Raw genomic sequence first — 26,665 nt, forward strand, 5'->3', positions numbered from 1 at the left:
GATAAGAAGAGAATTAGGGGATGTGGTGTCCTGGAAGCCCAGAGAGCAGAAGAGCGCGGTTTGAGATGGAGGGCGTAATCAACAATGGCCAGTGGAGCCAAGAGGCCAAGACGGAAACTGCCCATTGGAAGTGTATGGAAGAACATCATTGGCAAGAGGCAGCTTTGATGAGCTGGTGAAGTCAGATTGTCACAGGTGAGAGATAAGAGAGGGCTCTGCATTTCCCAGGAGAACCCTGACTCCACCGCCCCTCTACGGAGTCTGTCAATGGTTTGGAGCAGCAGTGATTGCACTAAGAATTATTTTTGGTCCCGTAGGTGAGTCTCCCAGTCCTGCTCTATGCTTGAAGATCCTTCCTTGGTTTTGATGTCATGCATCTTCCCTGCCCCTTATCTGTGTCCATTTGGGTTAAATTGCTGGTTCAACACAGCCTGAGGTCTGGGGTCCAGGTTGCTCTTGGAAGCCTGCAGCACTAGTGGTTTGCATCCCCGAATCCTGATGTGGCAAGTGTTTGCCCACTGATTTGACATCTTGGCTCCCTGAACCCTGGCTCAGTTACCAGTGGGGCTGCCTACGCTCGGAGCCTCAGAGTGGAATGAAAGAAAGGAAACTAGAAGTCAAGAAGTGTATGATCACAGGTGGACTATTGACGTTCAAGGTATGAATGTAGAAGTGGGTAGTTGAAGTAAACAGGAAGTGGAAAATTGGACATGTGGGGGAAGATGTCCAGAAATTTCCAGGCTGGATTGTTGGATGAGTCATCAACATGGTCATTGAACCTCTCAGAATAAAGGTAAATTTGGGGATGAAAACGAAGACTTAAGTAACGGGTCCTTGTAATAAAGATCATGCTTCCCTCTGAGTGCATGCTATAACTAAAATCCATTGTGGGCTTGAGCTCTCCATTCAATCATTTAACAGGAACTCAGCAGTCTAACTGCTGGGGATCAGTAATGAGAAGACAGACCTGGTCCCTGTCCCCTAGGAGCTTACATTTTAAGGGAGTGGGAAATGTATACAACAAACCAAAACACGAAAGTGCTTTGAAGGAAGTAATTATAGGAATAGGGGGCAGATCAAATTATTGCCAATAAGATCATTGGAGGCTTCTGAAGATTTGATTCGAGCGCTGAAAGGAAACCAGGAGAAGGACATCTAGAGGAAACAGTTAGTGCAAAGGCCCTGCAGGGGAAAAAAGTTTCATATGTTAGAAGAGCAAAATCACCCAAGGGGCTAGAGCAGCGACTTTCAACCTGTGTGCTGCAAGGATTTTTAAGACATGGAATACCTGACTATTTAGTCAGGAGCACTGGCCTCTTTTCCCTTAGATGATCAAATTAAAAAAAATGACAGCCAACACAATAGCTGTCTGATGTGAATGAATAAAAATTACACTTTTTTTTTTTAAAGAACACTTCTATTTTTTTAATATATTTTTATTGAGTTCAGGAAAGAAGGGAGAGGGAGAGAGAGAAATATCAATGATGAGAGGGATTCACTGATTGGCTGCCTCCTGCACACCCCCTACTGGGGATCGAGCCCGCAACCCAGGCATATGCCCTTGACAGGGAATCAAACCTGGGACCCTTCCATCCGCAGGCTGACACTCTATCCACTGAGCCAAACCGGCTAGGGCAAAATGATACCTGTTTTTGTCAGATCAGCAAAAACTATATTTTTTGGTGTGCCTTAGAATTTTAGTAATGAGTTTATGTGCCATGAGGTGAGAAAGGTTGAAAATTGCTGGGCTAGAGCATAGTGAGCAAGAAAGAAAGGGGTCAGAGGTGAAGCTAAAGGGTGTGGAGCTTGCTCCTGCCAGCTCGCCATGGGAGTTCCTTTGAAGGGAAGTGATATAAAGGTTTCCAGCGGGCACAGACATGACCTGATTTAGATTTTTTAAGGAATTGCTTTGGCTGTCTTGTGGAGAATGGACAAATGGCATCTTAGACTGATGATTCCCAAGAGGATACAAAGGGTAAAGCTTTCTGCTACTATGAGATGCATTGTGTGAGGATGTTAATCCTTCTTACATGATATGTAACAAGTGCTATGCCAAGAACACGGAGCCACCCTTCAGAAGTGAAGCCCCTGTCGGACCTAGGGTCTGTCCCTCATATCCGATGAGGTCCCCGCCATCGTCCCATGCACTCCTTGCACACTTACCACAATCAGACATTTCTCTATTACCCCTCTCCAGGCCTTTTAAAAGAATCACTTGGGGCAAGCACACATTTGATACTTCTGTTGTATAGATTAGACGTTAGAATGCCTTGGTTGTTACCATTATCATGAAGTTAATATGCACACCATCAATATTTTTTTATTTTTAAATTTTTAAATATTTTTATTGATTTCAGAGAAAAAGGGAGAGGGAGAGAGAGATAGAAACATCAATGATGAGAGAGAATCATCGATCAGCTGCCTCCTGCACTGCATGCCCCACACTAGGGATCGAGCCGGCAATCCAGGCACGTGCCCTGACTGGGAATTGAACCGTGACCTCCTCGTTGAAAGGTCGACGCTAAACCACTGAGCCACGCTGGCTGGGCTGCACCATCAACATTGAAAACATAGTTGGAATTTCTATATTCCACACAACAAACCAGAAAGCACATGTGCTTCTTTGCCAGGAGGATAGACAGGTGTCCAAAGTGTCACTAACATTAATAGAAGAAGTAGAGAGTTTGGGGCCAGCTACCATGGCGGGTGCATTGCTCACATCCTTTCCATTTCATTTTCATACCAACCTGACAATGTGATGTGCCTGCTTTCCAAGTGAGGGAACCATGATCGTAATCTTTCATTGAGTCATATTGATCCCTGGGGTTCAGTTTCTCTCCTTCTGTATCTGCCCCTAAAGGGTGGGATGCAAATTGAGTGGCTGTCCCCTTTCCTGTGCATAGAGATGCCCATGAGAAAAAGAACTCCTAAATTGCAACTTGTTTGACTTCCATCGTTCAACTTGGGCAAGTCTCTCCCCCATGATGTTCATTCGTTCCCTCATTCACTCGGTCATTCACTCATCAACCACTATTGAGTAACTGCAATTTGTGGACACAGTGCCCGGTGTCAGGGATGGAGAGATGAAGGAAGGGCAAGCTGTTGAGGAGCTCACGGTGCGGAGGTATCGCTAATAGGTCCACAGGGCAGTGGGAACTTGCTGTCACAATAGCATAAGAGTGTAAGGAGGTGGAAAACTGAACCAAGGTGATCGGGGAAGACCTTCCCAAGGAAGCGATTGTTAAGCTGAGATCTACAGACAAGCAGGGAGTTTGGGCCAAAGACAAGGGCACAAGACCCCCGGTGGAGTGGGGAAAGCAAGGCACCATCTTCACCTGGTTTCTACTGCTCAAGACCAAAACACAGGCTTCTCTTTCCCCACAGAGAGCTCCTCCTCCTCCTAAAACGCCCTAAATAGTGGACATTGGTCTTAAAGGAAAAGTTGTGTTTTCAGAGGTTAGTGCTTCTGTGATGAGCCGCCCAATATCTAATTGTCCGTGTTCAGTCTTGGTACACAGGCAGTCACAGGCAGATTTTTCTCTGTAGGCAGTCTATTTCGAGCCATTTGAACATCAGATTCAGCTTTGATGTTCACTGGATGGGACATTTTGCGGGCTGTGGGGTAGAGAGCATGAAGAGCTTGGACATTTCCCGCCGTGAATCCGCACTCTTCCAGGAACGTGGCTTTTTCTGACAACAAAGCCCCCAGGCTGTCCTGCACCGGCTCAGAAGATAATGGCTGAGTTCCGCCAGGAAGAGTGATTAGAGGGGCCTGGTTTTCCACTCTCTTCAGAAAGGCAAGTGGATCTGAAGCCTTCCTGGGAGCGTTGAGTGGATTACACAGGCAATTTGATCTGTTAACTTTGAGTGATCATCCTTTCTTTCTCTGACATTACAGGGGTAGACAAAGGTGAAGGAAACGAAGATAGAGATGAGTTTGTGGCTCGTGTAGAATTGCTCTGTGGGGGTGGGCGATGAGCTGGCAAGCATATGACATGCAGCCTGTGGTCACCTGATGGCCAATAACTGCCACAAGCTTCTACACCAACCAGGATTGACTGGTTGTTTGGGGAGTCAGAAAACAGTGGCCTGAGGAAGCAGAACCCATGATGAGTGCAAATTATTTTGAACATGTGACGGTGAACGTATGACATTTTGAACATGTGAAGGTGAACTTATGGTATTTTAAACATGTGAAGACAGGTAGGAAGAGAAAGAACAAAAAAAAAAAAACCTGCATTTTTTTTCTGACTTCTTTATTTCCCAGATTTAAAGAAAAAAAGAACTGGATTTGTTTTATTGATCTTGGTGCCAGTTTTGCCAAGGATGGGGTTAAAGATTCTTTGTTATAAAATTTATTTAGCTGCATCAGGATTTTCTCACCTTTTCTCCACCAAGAATGCCTTTTGTTGTTTTGACCTGGTGCAGTACACACGTGTAAAGGTCTTTCTTTACAAACACTAGTGCATGTTGTATGGCTGAATCTGTATCCCCATTTATTAAAGTGGTTTGGCACATGAGTCATGGCTGACCATGGCTCCAGCTCTGCACTGGCAATGAGTGGTATCACCCCATGGGGACTGAATTCCAGCCCAGAGCAAAGGCACTTGGCATTTCTGCTGGCTGACCAGCCTCCGCGTTGGCTGTGTTGGTGTGTACTTCTTTCTGCCTCACCTAGGGTCAAATGGGGAGCACAGTGGTAATTCCTTGGGCTTGAATGGAACTTTCTGAAAGGTCCTCCCCTAGCTCTGGTGTCTCCAAATGACTTCTGTGAATTGTAGGTTATGAACCTCTAGATTCGATCGCGTCTGTCCCACTCTATGGCTCTTAGGTCACTGTTAGTGGCCTGAAGAACCTCTTCGCACCGTGAGATGATAAGGGCTTTGTGTACATCACAGCACCAGGGGGGTAGCACCCACCAGGAGTGCATATCCTGGGAGTAGGCAAACACAGGGCTGCTCTGAGGTGGTAAACTCAGATGCAAACACTGGGGGTCATCAAAACCTGGAAAAGCTAAATTAATGAGGCGATTCCAACAGACAGACAAGTGTGGGCAGAAAATCAGGATAAGAAAGTAGAAGCCCCAAAGACGTAACAGTTTGGCCCTAATCTGAGTAATTCTTCTCTTCCCCCTGTTTTGTCCTGTCATAACTAGAGGCGAGTGAGAGAGGCTGGATTCTTGAAGGTCGGTAATGTGTAGCTCATTGGAACAAAATTAAGGGAAGCGTCAATAACTAAATTTAAGTAGCAAATTTGTATAATAGGAGTCTGAAAAAAACTCAGACCTACAGCCTTAAAATAAGAAACCCGAGCAATTTATCAGCAACTTACAATATACTATGGCAGGTCTTCAGATCATGTCATTTTGCTATCACATTGATGAGATGCCGTAGGAACTTAACTCTTATTCCTATCAATTAGCCTTTGGTAAAAGTGGTTTTTGTTATATGTCGTTTTGCTGCAGTTCCAAGAACCTATTGGCGGCATTAAGTGAGGATATACTATACTTATCTCATAACCCTAAATGTAAAGAGCTACGTCAGAATCTTTAAAGAGATGAAAGTTTAGGTAATTATTATAGTTCCATTTTATCCAAATTTCTGCTATGAAAACACACACATGCACAGACACACGCAAACTCACAATTTCATTTTCCCCACGGCATTGACATTTCTGAAAAATCTACGTCTTTGATGGTCACAAGAACACCGAGTAGCTTAAGGTCCTGATATATGAGCTGACTTACTCACACTGTCACACCAGGTCATTAGGTCCGTGGGATAGTAGTCTCCTCTCCAGCCGATGAGATTGCGGCCCAGCCCTTGCAGTGCTATGAGGATCTTGATTCCCACCTCTCGGGTGGCCCCGTAAACAAACCATTCACGTGTCAGCCCCTCTGTGCCCAGCTCCTGAGCCATGTCTGGGCAGGAATCCTGCCTCCATCCTTAGGATCGCCCCATGCCTCTCTCATGACACCCTAACTCTGAGATGAGGTCGGTGCTGGAGTTAGCATATCTGTTGCACACATGACTAGGGATGTGATACTGTGAAAGCTAAAAATTCAACTGGCAGCTTGCCTCAAGTCACGTGGCTTGAAAGTGGCCACATCTCAATGGAAGTGCGAGTTCTGTTTGGGCCAATTCTGCAGAAGTTTAATAGCTCCTTTTGATTAAAAATGGCCCAGGTGTATAATGAGTCAGGCGCAATTACATTCTAAACTGAGATTAGCATCTTTCTGAGGAACTCGAAGGACATTATCAGAGTAAGGAATCCTGAAATTGCTAACAGGAAATGTCAAACGAGCTTTCCCAGGAATATGTGACCTACGATTGCTAAAGTGTTTTTGACTCACAAGACTGTGTTTCTAGAAAGGGCACCTTCAGCCTGAAATCTTACTGGGAAGAAATGATTTGCTTACACAAACTGATTAAGGAATGTCAAAGGTTTGGCCATCTATAAAGTGATAGGACCTGTAGGAAAAGTAGGTTTTCATTGTATACTTAGGTAGAAGACAATTCCCAAAGAAAAGTCTTCTGGTCATAAACCAAATGATGAGCTTTAAGACGGTTCATGACTCCCCCCATCCCATTCCAATGAAGTGTATAAAAGGATATGCTACCTAGAACCTCTGATGATAATTTTTATGAGAACCCCAGACTCTCAGGCAAGACCCTATCTATGTTCAGAACTTGGGTTTGGAAGGGACTCTGGTCCTGTCTTGAGCACCTGTGAGTGAAGAAAAATTTCCTGAAATGCCTGAGGAGGGCATGGATCTCCGTGAGGACCAGTCTCAGGCTGCAATGTCTTTCTCTGAAGAGACTCATAGGAGAGGCCTGCTCAGTTACAAACTGTGATATATCCCAGTGTTGACCAATCGGACCTCCCAACTATCTGAAAGCACCAGCTAAAGTAAAGAAGTAAATGTACATGTTTGTTATTGTATATAAATGTAATATATACTTCAATTACACACTGAAACATGTATTTCCCATTTCCTTCCATTTCATCCATTTGTTTTTCTGATTATCTGGCCAATTGCTTTAAGTTGCTTATGTGAATGAACACTCTCAACCTTTTTGAGGTCCATTTATGATTGGAATCATATTTGAAAGCTTATGCCAATTTTTAACTTGATCCCAACTTGCTCACACTGGCATTGTAAATCTTAAAAAGAGAAAGCCATAATCTATCAAGAATAGCTCATTGCAGTATATAACTCAAGATAGACAAATAAGACATGCTACACGTTTTCTCAGTACTGCTTACAAATGAGTCACCGTGAAGATATCAGCCTGTGAATTTCAATGGCAGCAGCATTATTCCACCTAAGGGAAACACATGGTCAAATATTAGCGGCCATTACTAATGGAGGGGAGGGAGATCACAGGCAATCTCAAACCAAGGTCACCTCCAAAGCCATTCATGCTTTGCAGCAGTGCATTGGAGGGTAAATGAAAGCTTAAGGTTACCCTTCCTGATTCTAATTTGCTTGACTTCTCGCATTGAGATTGGTCTTCCCTTGAGCATATACATATGTCCTGAAGGTACGAGATACCAGAGAGACTGCTGGTCAAATAGCAGGCATGATTGTCCCCTGTAACTGAGAAAGCAAATGACCAGAAAAGGGACCACTGAGCACTTGGTGCATATAATACTAGTGACATAACTGCAAGGAATAAAAATAACTGCTTGCATGAGAATTATCCACCTCAGCGTCACTGACATGTTGATGCAAGGGCTCCGTCCTGGCTCTAAACTATCACCTGGTGGCATTGATGAAAGAAAAAGGTTTTTCTCTCCTTTGAAAGAGCCACACAGACAGACAACAGAATTCAGTGAGGGTAGGAGGACTCTGAAAGGAGGAGAATTTATTGGTCTCTGCTTTCAGAAAAGAGGTCAATGGCATAGGCACCCAGGAAGCAACTTTTATTCCTAGTTTCCCAAAGGCCCCCCTAGAAACCAATGTCCATCCCTGATGACATTTTGCCAGTGCCCATCAAGAGGAGAAAAATGAGGACAAAGCTCATTCAATGAATTATTCGTTCAATTAAATGCATTCAATGCCAAGGACACATCTTTTGTTCTGAGATTACAATATTCTTGTGGGGAAAAATGTACCTTTCTTTTCTGAAATGGGAGTCATGCAAGAGCACTGTAGCTGTGACCATTTATATAAATAAATCCCAAAAATGATGTCTGAAACTCCCCTTCCCTGTGAAACTCCAAGGTCCAAGAGCCACTGAAGGCATGAGGGACTGCTAGAGTGGATAATTAGCTCAGTTTAGTTCAAAGAAGTGCAACTGTAGGAGGATAAAAATTACACAGAGAGATGGAAATGCCTAACTATGAACCTTCCCAGATCTTGAGCTGACTGATGTCTGGCTGTTAGACCCACGGTCCAACCACTTGTTAGGAGGGCATCTTGGCATCTCGTAGCCAGAATGTATGCCCAAAGGCAGCATCTCTCCCACCTCCTCTCAACACAGAGAACTAAAAGTTGTCATTTTCTGCACCTTTTATAAAGGCTTTCCCCCAAGAAGCCAATGGGAGATGCACCGCGTGGTGGAGAGTTCATCTCCTTTGCCTTCTGAGAGGCTGTTCTAATGCAGCTAATCCCAGGGGCCGAGCCCGCTGGCCCTGTGTGGATCCTGCTGTTCAATTTTCTGGAACACTGGTCCCTGTTTCCTTCTCTCCATTTAACTATTTTTTCCCCTGTGGTAGCCTCCCTGGTACTCAGAGCTGAAACTCACTGCTCCAGTGCCTGAGGGGCATATACTTCCCTTTCTCATGTTGGTACATGAAGAGTCTGACAGTCCACAGGAAGGGTCCTATGGGCGGGGCTAGAAGTGAGCCCCGACTCTGGCTCACTTCAGAGGATGCGACCCTTGTCTCTCGGATATAGGAAGGGTCTGGGCCTCCAAGGTGCTGTCAGCTCTCACAGGCTGCCAGTCAGTGAGCCCATCACTGTATCTCAGGCTAGCCTGCGGTCTTGCGCACGGCCACGCCGAGAGGCTGGCCGAGAAAAGCAGGAGTGGTGAGTATAGCCCGAGGCGGGGAGTTTTCACTGCCCCACTCGGCAGTGGCACCACATCTGCCAGAGACGAGCACCCCTGTTCCTCTAGCCCTTCAGCTCCAGTTCCCCCTTTTTGTCAAAGAAGCTGTCTTATGTTGGAGCTGTAAGCGAGCATTGCATTTGGCTACATCCAGCCAGTTGGTCTTGTCACCTGCACTGAATTACCTACCGACAGGGGCCTCCCTGCCAGACCTGGTGTGTCTTCATGAGCTAACGCTATTTCTGCATCCACGTAGCCATACCCAGGGGCCAACGGGGTGGTCGTGCCTTTCACGCCTCCTGCTGTTCAACCCTGTGAACTGGAGAGGCTGCGAATGCTTGCATTTTATTTTTTTTTATTTTTTATTTTTTGCCTAAAGGAAATTAAACGAATATATCTATATAGAAATATAGATATATAACGGTCTATGGGGAAAAACATTTGTGCAGCATAAAAATCTAACAATCAAGTTCAAGGTGCAGATCTTGACACATCTGGCTGGCTGTCCATGAGGAATGCTTAAAAAAAAAAAATGCAAGCCATGGGTCCCCACGTCTCTCCACCCCCATTAAGGGAAAGACCACACGGAAATGTGGAATCTACTTGGTTGGAGATGATCATTTCTGTGGGCTTTTCAGACTTATTTTACTTTCTGTTACTGGTACTGGTTCTCTTTCTCTCATACCAGAGATGTGCCTGGTTAGAGAAATGGTCTTGATTAACACTTCCAAGCCGACAGCTCTCCCAAGTACCTGAACCGAAGGAATTCAGTGCGCCTACTCGGAGGAGAGGGGCGCGTCCCTCTTGATGTACTAACTGGCCAGGTTGTGTTTCTCTAAACCGAATGCTAACTTACCAACTTCTGTAGGTTTCACTGAATACAGCTGCATGGAATGCTATTACTGTTTGCAATGCAACCTGATTTAAAAACATTGCATTTCTCTTTAATCCGAAGGGGACTAGCAGGTTTATTGTGTTTGCATGTGCTTTCCCCCTAGACTCTGGCTGCCCTAACAAGAAATTCAATAAATCTACTTCCAAACCATCTTGCACAAGCTTTGCATGTCCAGTCGGGGCCTGAGGAAATTAACAAGCGAATAGAACATACCATCGACTTGCGGAGTGGCGATAAATTGAGAAGAGAGCATATCAAGCCATTCTCACTGATGTTTAAAGACTCCAGCCTGGAGCACAAGGTAGAGCTGGGTCTGCACAGCGGCTCTTTTTCTGAAGTCGATTGTCGTAAATGTTCGTGGGGCCAGAGAGAGGGCCAGGGGCTGCGGTCTTGGCCGGTGTGTCTGCGGTTTGTCTGTCTGGTGTGGTTTGGTGCTGTCTTTTCTTTTTCTGTTTGCAAATCATGAGTAGACTGAAGACCATAAAAGGAGATGCCATTTAGATAAGGAAGGGAAAGATAAGGGGAGGAACAAGGAGCCCTTACCACCAAGAGCCTCACAGGCCTGCCTTTCACTTTGACGTCCTTAGCCCAAGTGACATGGCACTCACTTGCCTCTGCTTTTAGGTTAATTCTCATGGGTAGCAACCACTGTAACATAATACATGAAGGCACCGAATAACTTCATGCAAGCATTACTGTCTTCCTTAGATTACAGGGGACACGCATTCTCCCAGCGTCTGCTGGTCCCCTGATGTAGACATAATAGAAAGAAGATGAGCTGGGGATTCAGAGTTGGGTTTGAATTCCACCTCTGCTACTTCTTTGCTGTGTGGCCTTTGAAAAGTGGGGTAGCCTCTCTGAGCATGAGCTGTACAGTGGGATAATGAACGTGCCTCCCTCACAGGCTGGTATGGAAGGTTCAAAGCAATGCCTTGAGTAGGTTAAGTGTCCAAAAATGGCAGCCATCACCACATTGGTGGTGACTGTCTCTGATGCCCTGTTCTCTCCCAGCTCTAAACTGTAAGGAGCTGTGCGGAGGTGGGCGCGGTCCCTGCTTAACTGGGCTGCCCCTTGCACTGGCGGAAGCTGGCAGGCCTTCCTTGACTGAGCACAGGAGGTCTGGTGTCTGCAGGAGCCTCTGGCAACAACAGCAGGGAAATCTGCAAGCAAATTTCAGGATTTTGATCTGACCCCCTGCAAAGCTCCAGGGAGCGATCTTTTACGAGTTTGCCCAGCTTCCTGGGTGACTCTGCATTCCTCAGTGTGAGGAATGCACACTTCCGTGCCCATGCACCATTCCCAGTGAGTGTCTGATAACCACCTAACGCTGCAAACGCCAAAATTAATATCTTCACCTGCAGTTCGCAATTTGAAATGTATTGTGTCTGTGTACCGACAAAACAAAAGGAGAGGGAACATTTTGCTTTACCCTACCTTCCCTCTGCCAAATGCCAGGCAGACTTCTCTCATTTGTAATATAATTGGGGGGCTTAAGGTCCAAATTAAATGCATTTTCTTCCCTGGTTGCTGCATTGAAGGAGCTAGGAAGAGCAGGGTGGTCTTGCAGAGAATCTTCTCAATTAGCCCATGTAAATGCCGGTGTCCAGAGCTGCACAAACCCTTGTATTCATTCTTGTTAAAGATGTACTTGATTCACTAATGACCTCACCTCTGCAAACAGAATTTCTAATATTTTTTTTATTGAATAGCATCCACATCTCATCTGCAGGGACCTAGTGCTGCAGCAGGAATGGACGTGGGAGGCACGGGGTGTCTGCGGGTGACTTCTGTGACAGGGGAGGTTCTTCCAGGAGCAACCAAGGGCAGGAATGCCCCACCACAGTCCAGCCTTGTGCCATGTAGCGTGTGGTCTGCATTGCATGGGGTCCCTGGGGGGAGGGCAATGGGGCACATCACAAAATGTTCATCCCCCCAATCTCACAGAGACACCCCTCACTGACGCTTGCTCGGGGACCCTCCCTTAGGGGCTGCATTACGGCTGAGAGGGGATATATATTAAGTAACAATCATTGGGTGTTTCCCAAATGCCATATACTCGTCTAAGCTGTTTGCACAAATAGACCAACAATGAAGAGCATGGAGTAGATTTACTATGAGCCTCATTTTCTACTTGATGAAATAGAGAGACAGGGAAATGACCAAGAAATGCCCAAACTCGAACTGTCAGAACCTAAGGCCACAGTGACCCCCAAAACCAGTGTCTTGTCTCTCCCTGGAGCCCCAGGGACTTGCCCTCCCAGGCCCTTGTATAAGAAGACAGTCCTGTGTTATCTTCATCCTCTCCTCTTTGAACCTCGGATGGGGTGCGAGGCCTGGAGCAGGGGTTGGAAGGCGAGATTAAATAGGAAAGGGTCCTAGGGCCTTAAGAAAACAGAGCAGGCCTTTCAAATCCACAGGATTTTGCGCTTTCTGTTTATATATGTCAGTTTACTGCATCCTCAGAAAAACATTACTATCCCACTTACAAAAGAGAAAACGAGCCTCTTAGAGGTCAAGTAGAGGTCACAGACCTCAGAACCCCACTGCCATACTTAATGGACTCTGAGCTACCACCACCTCGGAGCTGTTCCACCTACTACACGGCACCAAGAAAGATAAATCGCCCAGCATGGGGAGTTGGGTGATTTATCACCCCCACCCCCACCCGTACCCACAGTAAACTGGGCTTACACCTCCAGGGTAAGGATGGACAGTAAAAAACCTACCCAGCAGACAAAGAAAGAGGGGAAACCCATATTCCTATAGCCTAGAATTGGTTAGATGGCGGGGGGGGGGGGGGGGGGGGGGGAAGGAGCTCTCCAAGAAGTTCAAGTCCAAAAGGCAATCCGCATAGGTTTGCTGCCTGAGTTCACACTCTGAATGTGGTCTTAAAAATCACCTCAGGCAGAGAATGTATATTTAAAGCAGTCCCTGGTTGACACTGCCCCCTGCTGACCAGCGGGAGCAATCACAGACCTCCCTGGAAGAACGCAGAGATTTTAAGACTCCACTGATGACAGTAAGACGCAATCTGATTTCAAACACGCTAAAATGTGAGGGCGGGTTAAGTATCTTAGAGTTGGTGAGATGTATACAGTATTTGTGACACCAAAACCTTTAACCACTGCCCTATCCTGCTTTGGGGGAGCAAGTTTGCGCCATAAAAGCATGTTTTCTGAAAGGAAAAGTGGAAATGGCAATGACCTCACCCTGGGGAGGTTTGTGGGGAACAAAAGGCTTTACTGTTTCAACAATAAAAGGGAATGTAACTAAAGGTTATATAACTTTATTGTCTCAACAGTAAAAGGATATATAACTAATAAAACTCTCCAGCTTTATTAGTGAGAGGTCATTCAGACCTTTCCTGACCACATGTGCTTACAGCAACTGGCACACCTACCAGCAGCGTGTGCAACAGGCCTTTCGTGTACCACCGCCCCCCCACCGCCACCACCACCACCACCGTGCTGCTTAAACACTTGTTGGATGAATGGAGACTCCCATCAGGGAGACTATTCGAGGAGACTGCCTCTCCCTGTAGCTGGTCTCAGGATATTATTTTAGAGAACTCTAAGCCAAAGGCACAGGTCAGTTTTAATCTGATTCTAAGAAGCAATGCCTCAGGAGAGAAGAGTATAAAGTTCCACATATTCCCTGCCGTGTCATTTCAAAGTCACACTCTCACACATACATACATGCACGCTACACATATACATACAGACACATACGCACATGTACACACATACATAAACCTATATGAATATACATTCCTACACCTATACACACATACACATATACACATATTCATATATATATACACACATATATGCACACATACACTTATGCACACACATACATGTATACACACTCATACACGTGCATGCACACACACATATGTATATCTATACATGCACATGTACACACATACATACACACACACATACACACAGAGGCATCTTTTGAGTTAAGCTTCAGAAAAGTGTATTAGACCAACTCAGGCAGTTTAGTCACGTCTGGGTAGCACATCTCCCCACCTCTGTCCCCGGGTCCCGCATCTGTGAGCTGGGAGGGTTGAACTCCCCATCCTTCAGCAGTCAGTGCTGTGAGCCTGTGAATTCCCTATGACCACAGTGACCATGTGTTGTGGTTTGCCTGAGACGGACCTGGTTTACACCTATTTTCTCAATATAACTTATAGCAGCACTGCTTTTCAGGCTCACAAATCACCCAGTGTGGGTGACAACTCATGTGACCCAGGTCTCGGGCCTCAGCCAGATCAGAATTAGTGGTTCTCACCATCTTCACATCCCAGCAACCACATGAGGACTTTCTGGGTGGATGAGGGAGGGGACCTAATCCAGTCCTCCCAGATTTTCCAGAAGGATCCACTGCCCTCCTTCAGCATCGGGCTGAATACTTCCTAAGGGACCTTACAGATCTCAGGGGCAAACAAAAATTAGAACTATGGTAAAGAGATGTAGGAAACAAGACATGTTTTTCAAATACTGTCTATCATATTGGACTTTTTCTTTTATTATATACTAAAAACACAGTGCACGAAATTCGTGCACGGCGGGGGGGGGGGGGGAGCTGTCCCTCAGCCCAGCCTGCACCCTCTCCAATCTGGGACACCCCAGTAGGATCAGGCCTAAACAGGCAGTCTGACATCCCTCTCACAATCCAGGACTGCTGGCTCCCAACTGCTCGCCTGCCTGCCTTCCTGATTTCCCCTAACCGCTTCTGCCTGCCAGCCTGATCACCCCCTAACCACTCCCCTGCCAGCCTGATTGATGCCTAACTGCTCCCCTGCCAGCCTGTTTGCCCCTAACTGCCCTCCCCTGCAGGCCTGGTCCCCCCTAACTGCCCTCCCCTGCAGGCCTGGTCACCCCTAACTGCCCTCCCCTGCAGGCCTTGGTCCCCCCCAACTGCCCTTCCCTGCAGGCCCGGTCGCCCCCAACTTCTCTGCTCTGTCGGCCTGGTCACCCCTAATTGCCCTCCCCTGCAGGCTTGATCGCCCCCAACTGCCCTCCCTTGCAGGCCTGGTCCCTCCCAACTGCCCTCCCCTGCTTCCATCTTGTGGCAGCCGTCTTGTGTCCACATGGGGGCAGCCATCTTTGACCACATGGGGGCAGCCATCTTGTGTGTTGGACTGATGGTCAATTTGCATATTACTCTTTTATTAGATAGGATGACTTATTTCTTAGTAAAAAAAAATGCATTTTTATTACTGAAAGCTTATACCAAACATATAAGGCAAAATGATGAAAATAACATCTTGTGATCCTACAACCCAGGATAACTACCCACTGTTAGCATTCTGGCACTTGACATGCTGGTCTTTCACAAGTGTGGTTCTGTGTACATATCTTTGCTATTGGTTTTACTAAGTGGGACCATTTTATACATATGCTTTGTACTATAGTGTTAAACATTCTTTGCTTGAGCTTTTCCCCACATTATTAGGTTACAAAGAAATTACTTTGTAACTGCACACTATTCCATTCAATGTTTTAAACATTTTAGGCTTTTTTTCCCCCTCAATTTTTCACTATTATAATTTATAAACTACATGGTGATGGCCATTGTCATATTGAAATCATACATCCATGCATAATTATTTTTCTTAGGATAAATTCCTAAAAATGAGAGCAAGAGAATGCACATTTTTAAATACTCTATGTGCATTCTGAAATTGTCCCCCAAAATGTGACTGTTCTTTTTAAAAATCACCAACTTGGTCAGAGACAAGCAGCATCTTCCTGTCATGTTTTAAAATTATTATTGAGGTTGATGCCTTTCTATATATGTTTTTTTTAATATGTTTTTTAAATATGTTTTTATTGATTTCAGAGAGGGAAAGGGAGATAGAAGCATCAATGGTGAGAAAGAATCACCAATTGACTGCCTCTGCACACCCCCTACTGGGGATCGAGCCCACATCCTAGACATGTGCCTAATCAGGAATCAAACCATGACCTCCTGGTTCATGGGTCGACCGACACTCAACCACTAAGACACACCGGCTGGACTGTATTTTTTTATGTCTTGATCTTTATATTTCTTCTTTTGCGATTTGCACATCTGTCTTAACTGCCGTCTTTCACTGTGCTCACCTCTGTCTTACTGATTTGCAAGTATTCTTTATACAGTGAAGAACTTAACCTCAGAACACTTAGAAGAAGGTGATGTTTCTCAGTCTCTGGTCCTTATTTCTCTTCTAGGACAAGGCTCTGAATGAAGCTTAGGATGAGGAAGACGATTCATTATTATTACTTAAAACCAACCCCAAACCTTTAGTGCCTTAAGAGAGCTTAATATCATAGAAACATGTATTTGGAGTGACTTCATTCAACTTAGTGTTGAATTCTGTTGTCCTAAATCCCTGGCCACGTTTCTCTGTCCTGGGCTGCACGTTAGGACTTGGACTGGTCACTTCCTCCTGCCTTCTGAAGAACACGGGACTAGTTGTCACTCCCATGGCCTCACCAGGCTTGGGGATTGGACCAGTCAAAGAAGGAAGAGTTCCTCCTGCCAAGGATGGGAGGTTTGGGGGAGGAGGAGCTGGAAGAGTGGTGGGTTGGGAGCTTTATAAAGTCCTGCTTGGGATTCTCCTAGTCAGTCAACCACCCTTCCACTCCCCCCGCCAACCTCCCACACACACACACACTACCACCCTACCCCCAAGGCAGAGCACAGCATGAGAAAATATATTGCCATTAAGGGTCTTTTTTTATTCCTGGGGTGAGATCCTTCCAGCCTCACACTTCTGGGGCTCTCCATCTTACACATATTAGCGCGTTTCTTTGTGAGTCTACCAAACATGAGGAAATCCACGTTTGTGCAAAAGCGATGTTACTCAGAAAGAAGTATGCCGTGAGAGATTTCCTCAGGCACACCTGTCACTCATAGAACTGCTCTGCTAATGACTCTGGCTAGACACTAGACACTAAGCTAGGGAAGACAGTCTATTTCAAAATGCGAAATTAGTCCCTCGCACTTTTATTGCAATTATGCCTTTTACCCAAATGGTCTAATTTAAGGAGGCTCTAGTCATTGCCGTGCTACGGTAATGCGTGAATTCACAATAGAACGAGGTTAACTTTCCTCATTCACTCATGAAAAATGAGCGGATTGTCCCTGTTGAGATTCTTCTTTAATTTAACAAACATATTAATTTATGCTAATGAAAGATATGCTAGGAAATTATCTCTCGCAAACTAGATTTATCCAAAGATGAAATGGGTTCTCAAGTGAGTGGTTGATTTCCCCTATCATTGGAAATATGCAGGCAGGAGCTAACGGCTCATTTCTGAGAGATTTTACTGAGAGAAATAGGCATTAAGAAGGGTTAGACCAAGGCAACAAATACAATTCACTCCCATAAAATTCTGTAAGCGCACATGCACACTTGGACGAAAGTATGGCTGCAGCTGGCACCGTTAACGAGAGAACTGCTTTGGCTGGAAGCATCCTACATCTTGTAGAGTTGTAAGGCCTCTTTATCTCCTAGTCGAAGGGGAGAACCTAGGCGTGGAGGGTGATTTTCCTCCCACACACCTAGGAAGACTTCCTGGGTTGTCTTAGACACAGAAGGACGGAAGACTAGAAACTCTGTCCATCACCTCTGTAGGTTGGCTTCTCTGGCCATCCCTCTGTGGGTAAAGAATCCAGATGGGCTTTTCCTTGTGTGATCAAAACTGTGTTCCTGGCTTCCTTGTGACAGATCCATGCACCCATAGATGCTCAAGGCTCTGATGTCATCTCTGAAGATGCCTCCCAAGAGCATCCATGGCCAACATCCCCAATATCCCCTGTCTTACTTCCTTGGAAGGGAACCCTGTTGTCAATCTGATCAAATCAAGTCAGAAACTTTCATAAACCACATCACTGAAATGTATCAAGATACACTACTGTGTGCCCAGTGAAGAAAATGGCCTGTCCTTGAAATTAGCAAGATAGCAGCAGGTGGAGCAGCCAATGAGACCTCAAGGTGGGGATCAAACTCTCAGGATTCCCTACTTATAATCTGTAAAGTCCTGGTTGAGTTACTGAATTATCCTAACCCTCAATTTCATTATCTGAAAAATGGGGATATGATAAATAGGATTTCCCTCAAAGTGCTGTCATAATTAAATGAGATCATCCATGTAAAGCATGTAGCATAGTGCCACCTTGCAGTGGGTGCATAATGCATGAATAAACAATAGAACAGAGGTTAAATTCCCTAATTATCTATCATTATCACTCAAACTTTTTATATTACACTAGAGGCCCGGTGCATGAAATTCATGCACAGGTAGGGTCCCTAGGCCTGGCCAGCGATCAGGGCCGATCGGGGCCTTCCAGCTGCTGGCTGGGGCCTCCCTTCGTTCTGCATCACCCCCTGGTGGTCAGCGCGTGTCATAGCGAGTGATAGAACTCCTGGTCAAACTCCTGCAGGGACACTTTGCATGTTAGCCTTTTATATATATATATAGATTTTGGCCAGTTCCTGAAAACCCTACAGATTCAAAAATAATAATCAAATTCTAATCTATGCTCTCAAAGGAAGCCCTTGGAATTGATGCCAAGTGCCATGCCCTTTTAATTGGTCTAAGCCCCATTTACAGCTGGCTCAGGTACCGCCTCCAGGGGGTGGCTCACAGGGAGACACTGACGGGGGAAGATCTGGAGGCAAAGTAAGTCTTCCCACTTTGTCTTCCCCAGCTTGCCATGGGAATAAAATAAAAAAAGTAAGCTCTTATGCAACTGTAGATTGGACGCATGATGATCATGTAACATTTTGAAAGTCATCAGTAAGAAAAATTTAAAGGAGTCAGAGACTCAGGCATGATATCTATAGGAAAGGACCTCTCACGGGGAGAATGGGCCAATAATGGAAAGAACGCTTTGCAAAGGAGTGAGTTCTCAGGCACTGGGAGTGTTCACGTTCAGGGTGTTCCAAGCCCTAGGACATCCTGCCCCAGCTCAGAGAAGAGAAACCCACTTCCTCCACCAAAGCAGAGCAGGTCACCGGAGGTAATCAGTAGGCATTTGAGTCCATATCAGGGGTGTTATGGAAAGGATTCCTGAAGGCGGAAGCCCATTACAACTCCAAGATGCTGTAACAATGATAGTAATGATGAGTTAATGACAATGCCAATGGTGATGATGATAATGGTGAAGAAAAGGAGGAAGAGAGGGATTAAGTACACTAAAAAGTATTGTTTTAAAATTTTCAGGATCAAATCTATATAGCCAAACCAGTTTGAAATTCATCAGTCAGCCAACAAAGAATAATTCCATCTTGTGCTATTCGTTCTTAAGAGGAATTCAGACATGTGTCTTCCTTTGAATTAACTGCTCTGTGGCTAACTCTTTTATTTTCAAGCTGGTGTGTGTGGGTCTCTATGGTTGTGCCCCTTTCATTGAAAGCACCTTTGTCATTATTAGTAGCATGGATTTTCTATGGCATTGCCTGGAGTCACGATGGCTTACAGTGATTCTTCGGAGCATGTTCTGGTTCCCTCCGGATACCAAGCAGGCTGTCCGAATGTGAACAGAGGCCTGAGGTCTGGGGAGTGAAAAAGCATTGCCCGGACCCCTCTGAGCAGCACTGTGCTTCTCCGCGGAGCTCACCAGCTGCAGGCCACTGCCCTCCCTGAATCTTAGCCGTGACAATGAGCAGCAAGTTCCATCTGAAACCCAGACCACACCAAGAAGCAGGCAAGAGAACAAAAGTCATGTAACTGTTGGCTATGACTACCGTACCAACAAGAGGTGTGGTTTCATTGGCCTGACCACCAAGAGAAGGTGATGGTTACCTCTCTACTGGGGACAGAGACTGAGCTCACAACAGTGAGAGCTCCATGTCCTGGCTTCCTTCATAAAGCAATTCCGTGAAATTCAAATCAGGTTACAAGGTGATAAAGCCAGGCTTAGCTTCCTGCCCCTCCCCTCTGCTGCCCCTCGATAAACATGATCTGTATGCTGTGTGATCCATGGCGAGTTACTAGACCTCTCTGGCATGAAGGTAAAGGGGGAAGCTCAGTTTGGGCTAATTCCAAGGTCTTTTTCTGATTTAAAAACTCCCTTCCTCTCTCTGAGTGGACTGGATTATTCTTCCATTTAATGACTCCAAGGTGAATTTGGAAACCAGGCAGGACGTGGACAAGTACACATTGAGCGCCGACCTCCCGGAAGCTTTTAAGGCTGGGTAATGAGATTACCGAGTTCTCTGGATAATCAAAATCAAGTCAGCGCCGTTCCCTGGGGCTGCCTGGAGCAGACACAGGGCATCCAGCTCCGGGTCCATCAGTCTGAGTTTCTCTCTTGTGAAATGAAAGGGCTGCCCTTTTTCCATTTAAATGTAAGGTAATTTTTAAAAAACAGATCCTCAATGCGATTTTTTTTAACAAGAGGAAAAAAAAGACAAGAATGTTTTAAGCCAAAATGTTAATAAGTGCTATTTCTGGGGTACTGAAAGTATAAGTATTTTTGTGCATATGTTTTTCTATATTTTCCAATACTGGTTAATTACATAATTATTCTGCAATCAAGAAAAAAGTGTTATTTTTAGAAACAAACCAATAAACTATCAAAGCTAGTATTGAAAAAAAAATTTTTTTAAATAAGTTGCAGAGGATTGAAAAAAATAAAGGGCTGTCTTTGCTGGGGGTCTCTGAGGCTACTTTCTGTTCTAAGAGCCTACGGATTTATTTCCCAATAGTTTTCTGAAAAAAGGAGGCAGAAAGACTCTCTCTGGTAAAACATTCCCCCTGTGTCCCCAAACGAAACAAGAAATCGAGCAAGATCCTTAAGGGACTTAAGTTTACTCATGAAGAAAGTCAGTTTGAATTTGATTTGCTAAATATATGGGTGTGTGTGCTTCTGTTTTGTTAAAATGATGCTAGTTCAATGGGAGAAGAAAAGATAAGCTCATGCCAATCCCTCTCCCAGGCCCTGTGCCTGGGAAGGTAATTTATTTCCTCCTGGGCTCTCAGTGAGGGATGGAGACAATCCTCGGTGAAGGGTTTCTTAAGATATGGATTCCCCTTAATTTAAAAAAAAAAAAATCTTTATTTGCTTTGTCTCTTCTTGCTGTTTCCCCCGCCCCAACTCCAAACACTGGTAAAACTCAACTCTTGCAAACACCCAACTGTGCTAGAAAGTAATTTCTTCTTCTTTTTTAATCACAGTATTCTCAAATGAGGGACGAAGTGTTCAAGTCAAACTTGGTGTGTGCGTTCATCGTTCTTCTGTTTATCACGGCAATACAGAGCTTGCTTCCTTCCTCAAGGTAAATGCGAAAGGACACCGCGGGCAGGGGAAAGCACTTCGCCAGCCGATGGTGCCTCGCCTGGGCCAGCCAGCCGATCCTTTGGAGGGCTCAGAATTTAAAATAACGGGATCCAGGAAGCGTGTGTGGCGATATCAGTGTCTATTCTGTGGTCTTACTTGGCTTATAAGCTCATCCTTCTGCCAAGGCCAGAGGCTTTCCCACAATCTTAACAAACACAAGGGCCAAAATCAAAGTAGGCCTTCTTATGTGACATCACCCACCAAGGCGGCAAGTGAGTGTAACAGCTCGATCAGTTTTCTCGTCTATAGAACGGGAGTAACAGTGCCAACGTCCCAGGGCTGATGTCCGAACTTAATGAGTCATTTGGTCAGTTCTGGCTCCGTTCCCCTTTCTGGGCCCCAGCTTTCACCTGTGGAAGTGGCTAAGAACGCCTTCCTCCAGGGTTGCTAATAGGATCAAGGGCACCTTGGCCTCCTAGGCTCTTTGCAGGTTCTAAGGCAGCCGTGGGCAAACTACGGCCCGCGGGCCGGATCCGGCTGTTCTATCCGGTTCTCTTGCTCTCCCCTCCGCTCCTTTACTTTGAATTTATATTAGTTCACACAAACACTCCATCCATGCTTTTGTTCCGGCCCTCCGGTCCAGTTTAAGAACCCATTGTGGCCCTCGAGTCAAAAAGTTTGCCCACCCCTGTAAATGTAAAGGGTGTACGAATGTCACGGATCAGTACCATCTGGGTCTCTGTTTCCCACTGCACCACAACAGCTATAGGACGTTCACTGATCCCCACCGATGCCTGCCTCCCCAGCAAACATCCTATCGTGATACTGACCCAGGCCTGTTTACAGACAGACTGCAGAGAGCAATTAGAACACGGTGTGGAGGAATGATTTGGACAGAGCTGTTTGTCATTCCTTTTCACACTCAATTTCAGAAATGAAAGGTTTCCTTGCCTCTTCCGTACACCAACCGTTCAAAAGCCAACTCGGGACCCCTGGGCGCCTGAGGAGCTCTGTAATTAGGTAAAAATGACACCCTGCGTTACCATGTTTTTGTGCAGAAATGAATGGATGCTGAGGAGCTGTGGCAGGGACCTCCAGAGGCATTTAACATGCAATGCCAACGCCTCGCTTAGGAAGCCTGTCTTGTCACTAATCCTCTTCCCATAGATCCTGAAACCGCCTTTGGTTTCCTGAATTTCACCACGAACAGAGAAAGAAAATAACCTTTCTTTGAGTTCTTACGTGCAAAACATTTCACTGCGTGATTACTTTAGCGCCTGAACCTCCTTTAAGAGGTGAGCTTAAAAAACCCCAGTTTGGCACGTTGAAAACTTGTACTCAGAAGAGTGAGTTACCTTGCCCAAGGCTTAGCTCTTGACAGAGGACCATATGCCTATCTCTCACCTCCTGTCTTAGTCAGTTCAGGCTGTTATTTTTTTAAAAATGCCACAGACTGGGCAGCTTATAAACACTAGAAATTTATCTCTCACAATTCTGGAGGCTAGAAGTCCAAGGTCAAGTGCTGTGCTGGCTGATCCAGTGTCTGATGAGGTCTCTCTTCCTGGTTCACACAGAGCTATCTGTAGCTTCCACACGCACGTGGCAGAAGGGACAAAGGAGCTCTCCTTTTAAGGGCACTAACCCCATTGCTGAGGGCTCCACCCTCATGACCTAATCACCTCTCAAAGGCCTCAACTTAAACACCATCACACTGGGTTATAGGATTCAACATACCAACTTTGGGGGGACACACATTCAGTCCATAGCACCTCTCTTTCCTTTCTTCAGCAAGCCCAGCAGGAAGTGCTGATCACTTAAAACTCTGTTAGGGACTCACTCAGGTGGTTCTGTAGGCAAATACCCCCCACAGCCCTCCAGTACACCCTGACACCCCACCAAAAGTGTACACAAAAGCACAATAGCTACGTGGGCAACAAAGCATCCGTTTCATAAAGCTCCAAGACAATGCTGGCTCTGCTTAAGCAGAGCGATGGTAAAAGCTGGAGCACAGACTGTGGGTACAATCAGGAGAGGAGAGCATGTGGTGTCCGCTCCAAACCTCTCAGCCCAATCTCTGCCTCTCCATTCTCCCCTCCACTCCAGTGTGGGGTCTCCCTGCTGTGCTGATGGGAAAGGTCCATGCAAGGCACCACCGCCCACCCACCCCAATGCCAGTGAATGAAGGGCACAGGACTTCCTGGGGCCACCTGAGCTCCCTGCCTGGGGAGAGATGGCAAAGAGAGGGATGACCAGACTTCTTCCCACAGGGGAGGTCAAGGCTGTGGCCTCCTCCCAGTGGGTCTAGGAGGAGGAGGGGACATGCGTCTGAATTCACATGCACACTGACATTTCACAGCGACCTTGTCTTTCAGGAGGAATGAGGAGGCAGCAGGGGAGGTAGACAGAGGGGCTGGGAGGGTGGGTGGGAACGCTTCCCCTGAAGGCTGGCGAGGGGAGGGACAGCCTCGCTCCCCATTGGAAGCTACATCAGTGGGTGTTTATTGAGCACCGTCCATATTCTCAGCCCTATGCCAGGGCTCAGGGAAGAATCCAGAGAAAAGCTGAAGCTTGGAGGCCGCGCAGGAGAGGGAGCCCCAGCGCGCTGGGGGAAAGCAGGCAGGCTGCGCTCAGCACGGAGGACTGGGCTTGACTGTTGCCCATGGATGGGAAGGGGAGGGGCAGAGAGATGAGAGAGACAGAGAGGAAGGGCAGCCCACAGAGCCGAGGGCAGCCACTCTAGGTCCTGCACGCCGTGCAGACTTCATACGGTGGCAGCTGGGGGCCACAGAACGGGGCAGCTCCCTAACCACCTTTGCCTGGTTGGCTTAACACAAGATGTTCATATTCTCCGTGGCTGCCTCGCACGATGAGGCACAAGAGCCTTGGAACTGGCCCCTCTCCCCTGGGACAGCCTGACACAGCCATCCACCGGCTTCCTCCTTCATCTGCCTCCCCCTGGGGCCCAGGACTAATGGCATGTTACCAGCGGGTTTGGGGGGAAATTTCGCATCTGCCTGGAGCCCTCTGGGAACCCACTGCTGCACGGACCTTCCATTCTTATCTAAAACTCCTGCAGATTCCCTGCCAAGGTAGTCCAAATAGCAAAACTGTGCCGTATTAAAAAAGGATGAAACGAAAAAAACCTCCCACAGGGAGAGCTGGGCTGGAGCAATCACTTCCCAGCCTCTCTGATGCTCACTGGACAAAGGAAGCTGAGGTCTGGCTACTCGCTCCTTGTAAAGGCCTTACCCCTGGTTGTCATGACGCCCTGTACTCCCACTACCCTGCCGTTTTGACCACATTCCCTAAGCTGCCTTTGCTACGGAGAGGAAGCAGTCAGAGACACCTGCAGAGATGGGGTTCTAGATAAACTGAGTCGCTAGGCGCCGCCCAACACCCAGCAGAGGTACCCACTAGACAGGAGCTACCATGGCAAGAGCTTTGGTGAAAGCTTGAAGCTCAGGATGTAGAGTTGGGAGTGATGTTGAAGCCTTAGGCAAGGATGTATTCTCCTTACGACTCAACTGTATCCTCACCCATGTCCTACATGGCACATAGCACATGCCATGCAAACCTTGGTGATCACTCACCAAGCTGAGCAACTTGGACCAGGTGCCAGATTCGGTTCTTGGCATCGGAGCAGATGGAGAGGGAACGCGTTTTATAAAACCCGCCTTGAAGGGGAAAGGGCGTGTGGGTCCCTCCCACAGCAAGTTTTGAGGTATGATCCCAGTGTCATGTTGCCTTGGCAGCAGTTGGCCTAGTGAGAAAGATGAATAACAAAGGAAGTGCAAAAATTGAGCAGCAGTGCGACATCAAGCCAAATAGTTGTTCATCGCAAAGTTCCTCAATCAAAAGAATATGCTAAGAACAGATACAATAAGCCCAATTGGCATGACTTAGTGGCTCAGCGCTGACCTATGAACCAGGAGGTCACGGTTGGATTTCTGGTCAGGGCACATGCCCAGGTTTTGGGCTCAATCCCCAGTGTGGTGTGTGCAGGAGGCAGCTGATCAATGATTCTCTCATCATTGATGTTTCTATCTCTCCCTATCCCTCTGAAATCAATAAAAATATATTTTTTAAAAAAGAATGGATACAAAATGCTTCCTGCCATAGCCTGTTTCTAAAAACAAGTAGAGATTTAGAGGAATTATTGGAACCAAGGGGTGGGGAAGGGCGGTCATGGATGTGATTGACAGCAACACCCAGCCAATGGGAAATAAGAGGATGGAAGCCACGTGACCCAGCTGTGTTTCCCTGCAGGGCTATGCCGATGGCCATCCAGTTCTCCATCCTGATCATGCTGCACGCGGCCCTGGTCCTCATCACCACGGCGGAGGATTACAAGTGTTTACCACTCGTCCTGCGGAAGACTTGCTGCTGGATCAACGAGACCTATTTGGCCCGGAATGTCATCATCTTCGCATCCATCCTGATCAATTTCCTGGGCGCCATCCTCAATATCGTAAGCATCCCAGGCCCGCCCACCCGCCAGTGTCCGGGATGCTCGGGGGCGAAGGGAGGGGGGGGTGCGGGGGGGGGGGCAGGGTTTGTGGAGCTGCAGCGTCTTGCATTGCCTCGCGTGCCTGGTCCAGCCCCAAGCTTAGGGACAGAGCACAAAGGTGTGGCTACTGCCAGAACCCGGCATTTCACTGGGCAGTTCCAGTGGGAGACGTTTTGCTCTGCAAAGGCGTTCAACCTCCCTGCAGTTCCTGCCCTGTCACTGCCTACTGGATGGCAGTGGTCAGTCAGTCACCGTGTATTAAGTGCCACCTGCTATGTGCCATGCACTGAAGGAGGAGCCGTGCACAGTGCGGTTTTCGTATTTAATCCTCACTAAACCCCGTGAGGTAAGTCTCATTATCCCCACTTTATGGCTGAGGAAACTGAGGCTCAGAGACATGAAATAACTTGTTATTACGGTCTGTCTGACTCCATGACTCATGCTCATTCTCATCTGCTGAACTGTATCTCTGGGAATGGGAGCGGGGCCATAGGAATAAGTAGCTGTCGCTTATTGAGCATCCGCTGTGGGCTACAGGTAGGTATTACCGTTCCCACCTAATGAATGAGGAAACTGCACCTCAGGAAGGTTAAGCACCTTGCCTGTGGTTTTCTAAACGCTCCTATTGGATGTGACACATCGGACTCCGATGAATCTCCAACTGCCATGTTTATCATTGTTTTCAGTTTGGTGATCCATGTGTTAATGATGTCATTTTCTCTCTAGAATGGTAACGTGATAGCTGTAAGCACTGTCTGTGTAAATTCAAGCAGTCTGCGTTGTCTATGACTTAGGGACCGAGCGGAGGATAGGAGTGGTTTGTCTGATCCCAGGGCTTGAACTTGGCATGTTGAGAGAGGCTAGTGGAGGCGTCATCTGGTGGCTGAAACCATCCCCGTGCCCCTTGGGTCTGAGGAGGGCATATGCTTT

At 46.6% G+C, this 26,665-nt stretch overlaps 1 protein-coding gene across 4 annotated transcripts in view; it reads left to right on the forward strand.

The window, feature by feature from the left end:
* The window catches only part of ADCY8 (adenylate cyclase 8), a 145,040-nt gene that overhangs the window by 84,960 nt on the left and 33,415 nt on the right, over positions 1-26,665 (forward strand). For 2 of the 4 annotated variants that reach the window (XM_080646997.1, XM_080646998.1), the window contains exons 8-10: positions 10,052-10,249; positions 21,126-21,226; positions 25,495-25,696. In XM_080646997.1, coding sequence (XP_080503123.1) covers positions 10,052-10,249; positions 21,126-21,226; positions 25,495-25,696 — 501 coding nt within the window. The remainder of the gene's footprint in view (positions 1-10,051; positions 10,250-21,125; positions 21,227-25,494; positions 25,697-26,665) is intronic. The other 2 variants (XM_080646999.1, XM_080647000.1) reach the window with 1 other exon arrangement.

Source organism: Plecotus auritus, assembly GCF_963455305.1.
Source record: "Plecotus auritus genome assembly, chromosome: 11".
Taxonomy (NCBI): Eukaryota; Metazoa; Chordata; class Mammalia; order Chiroptera; family Vespertilionidae; genus Plecotus; species Plecotus auritus.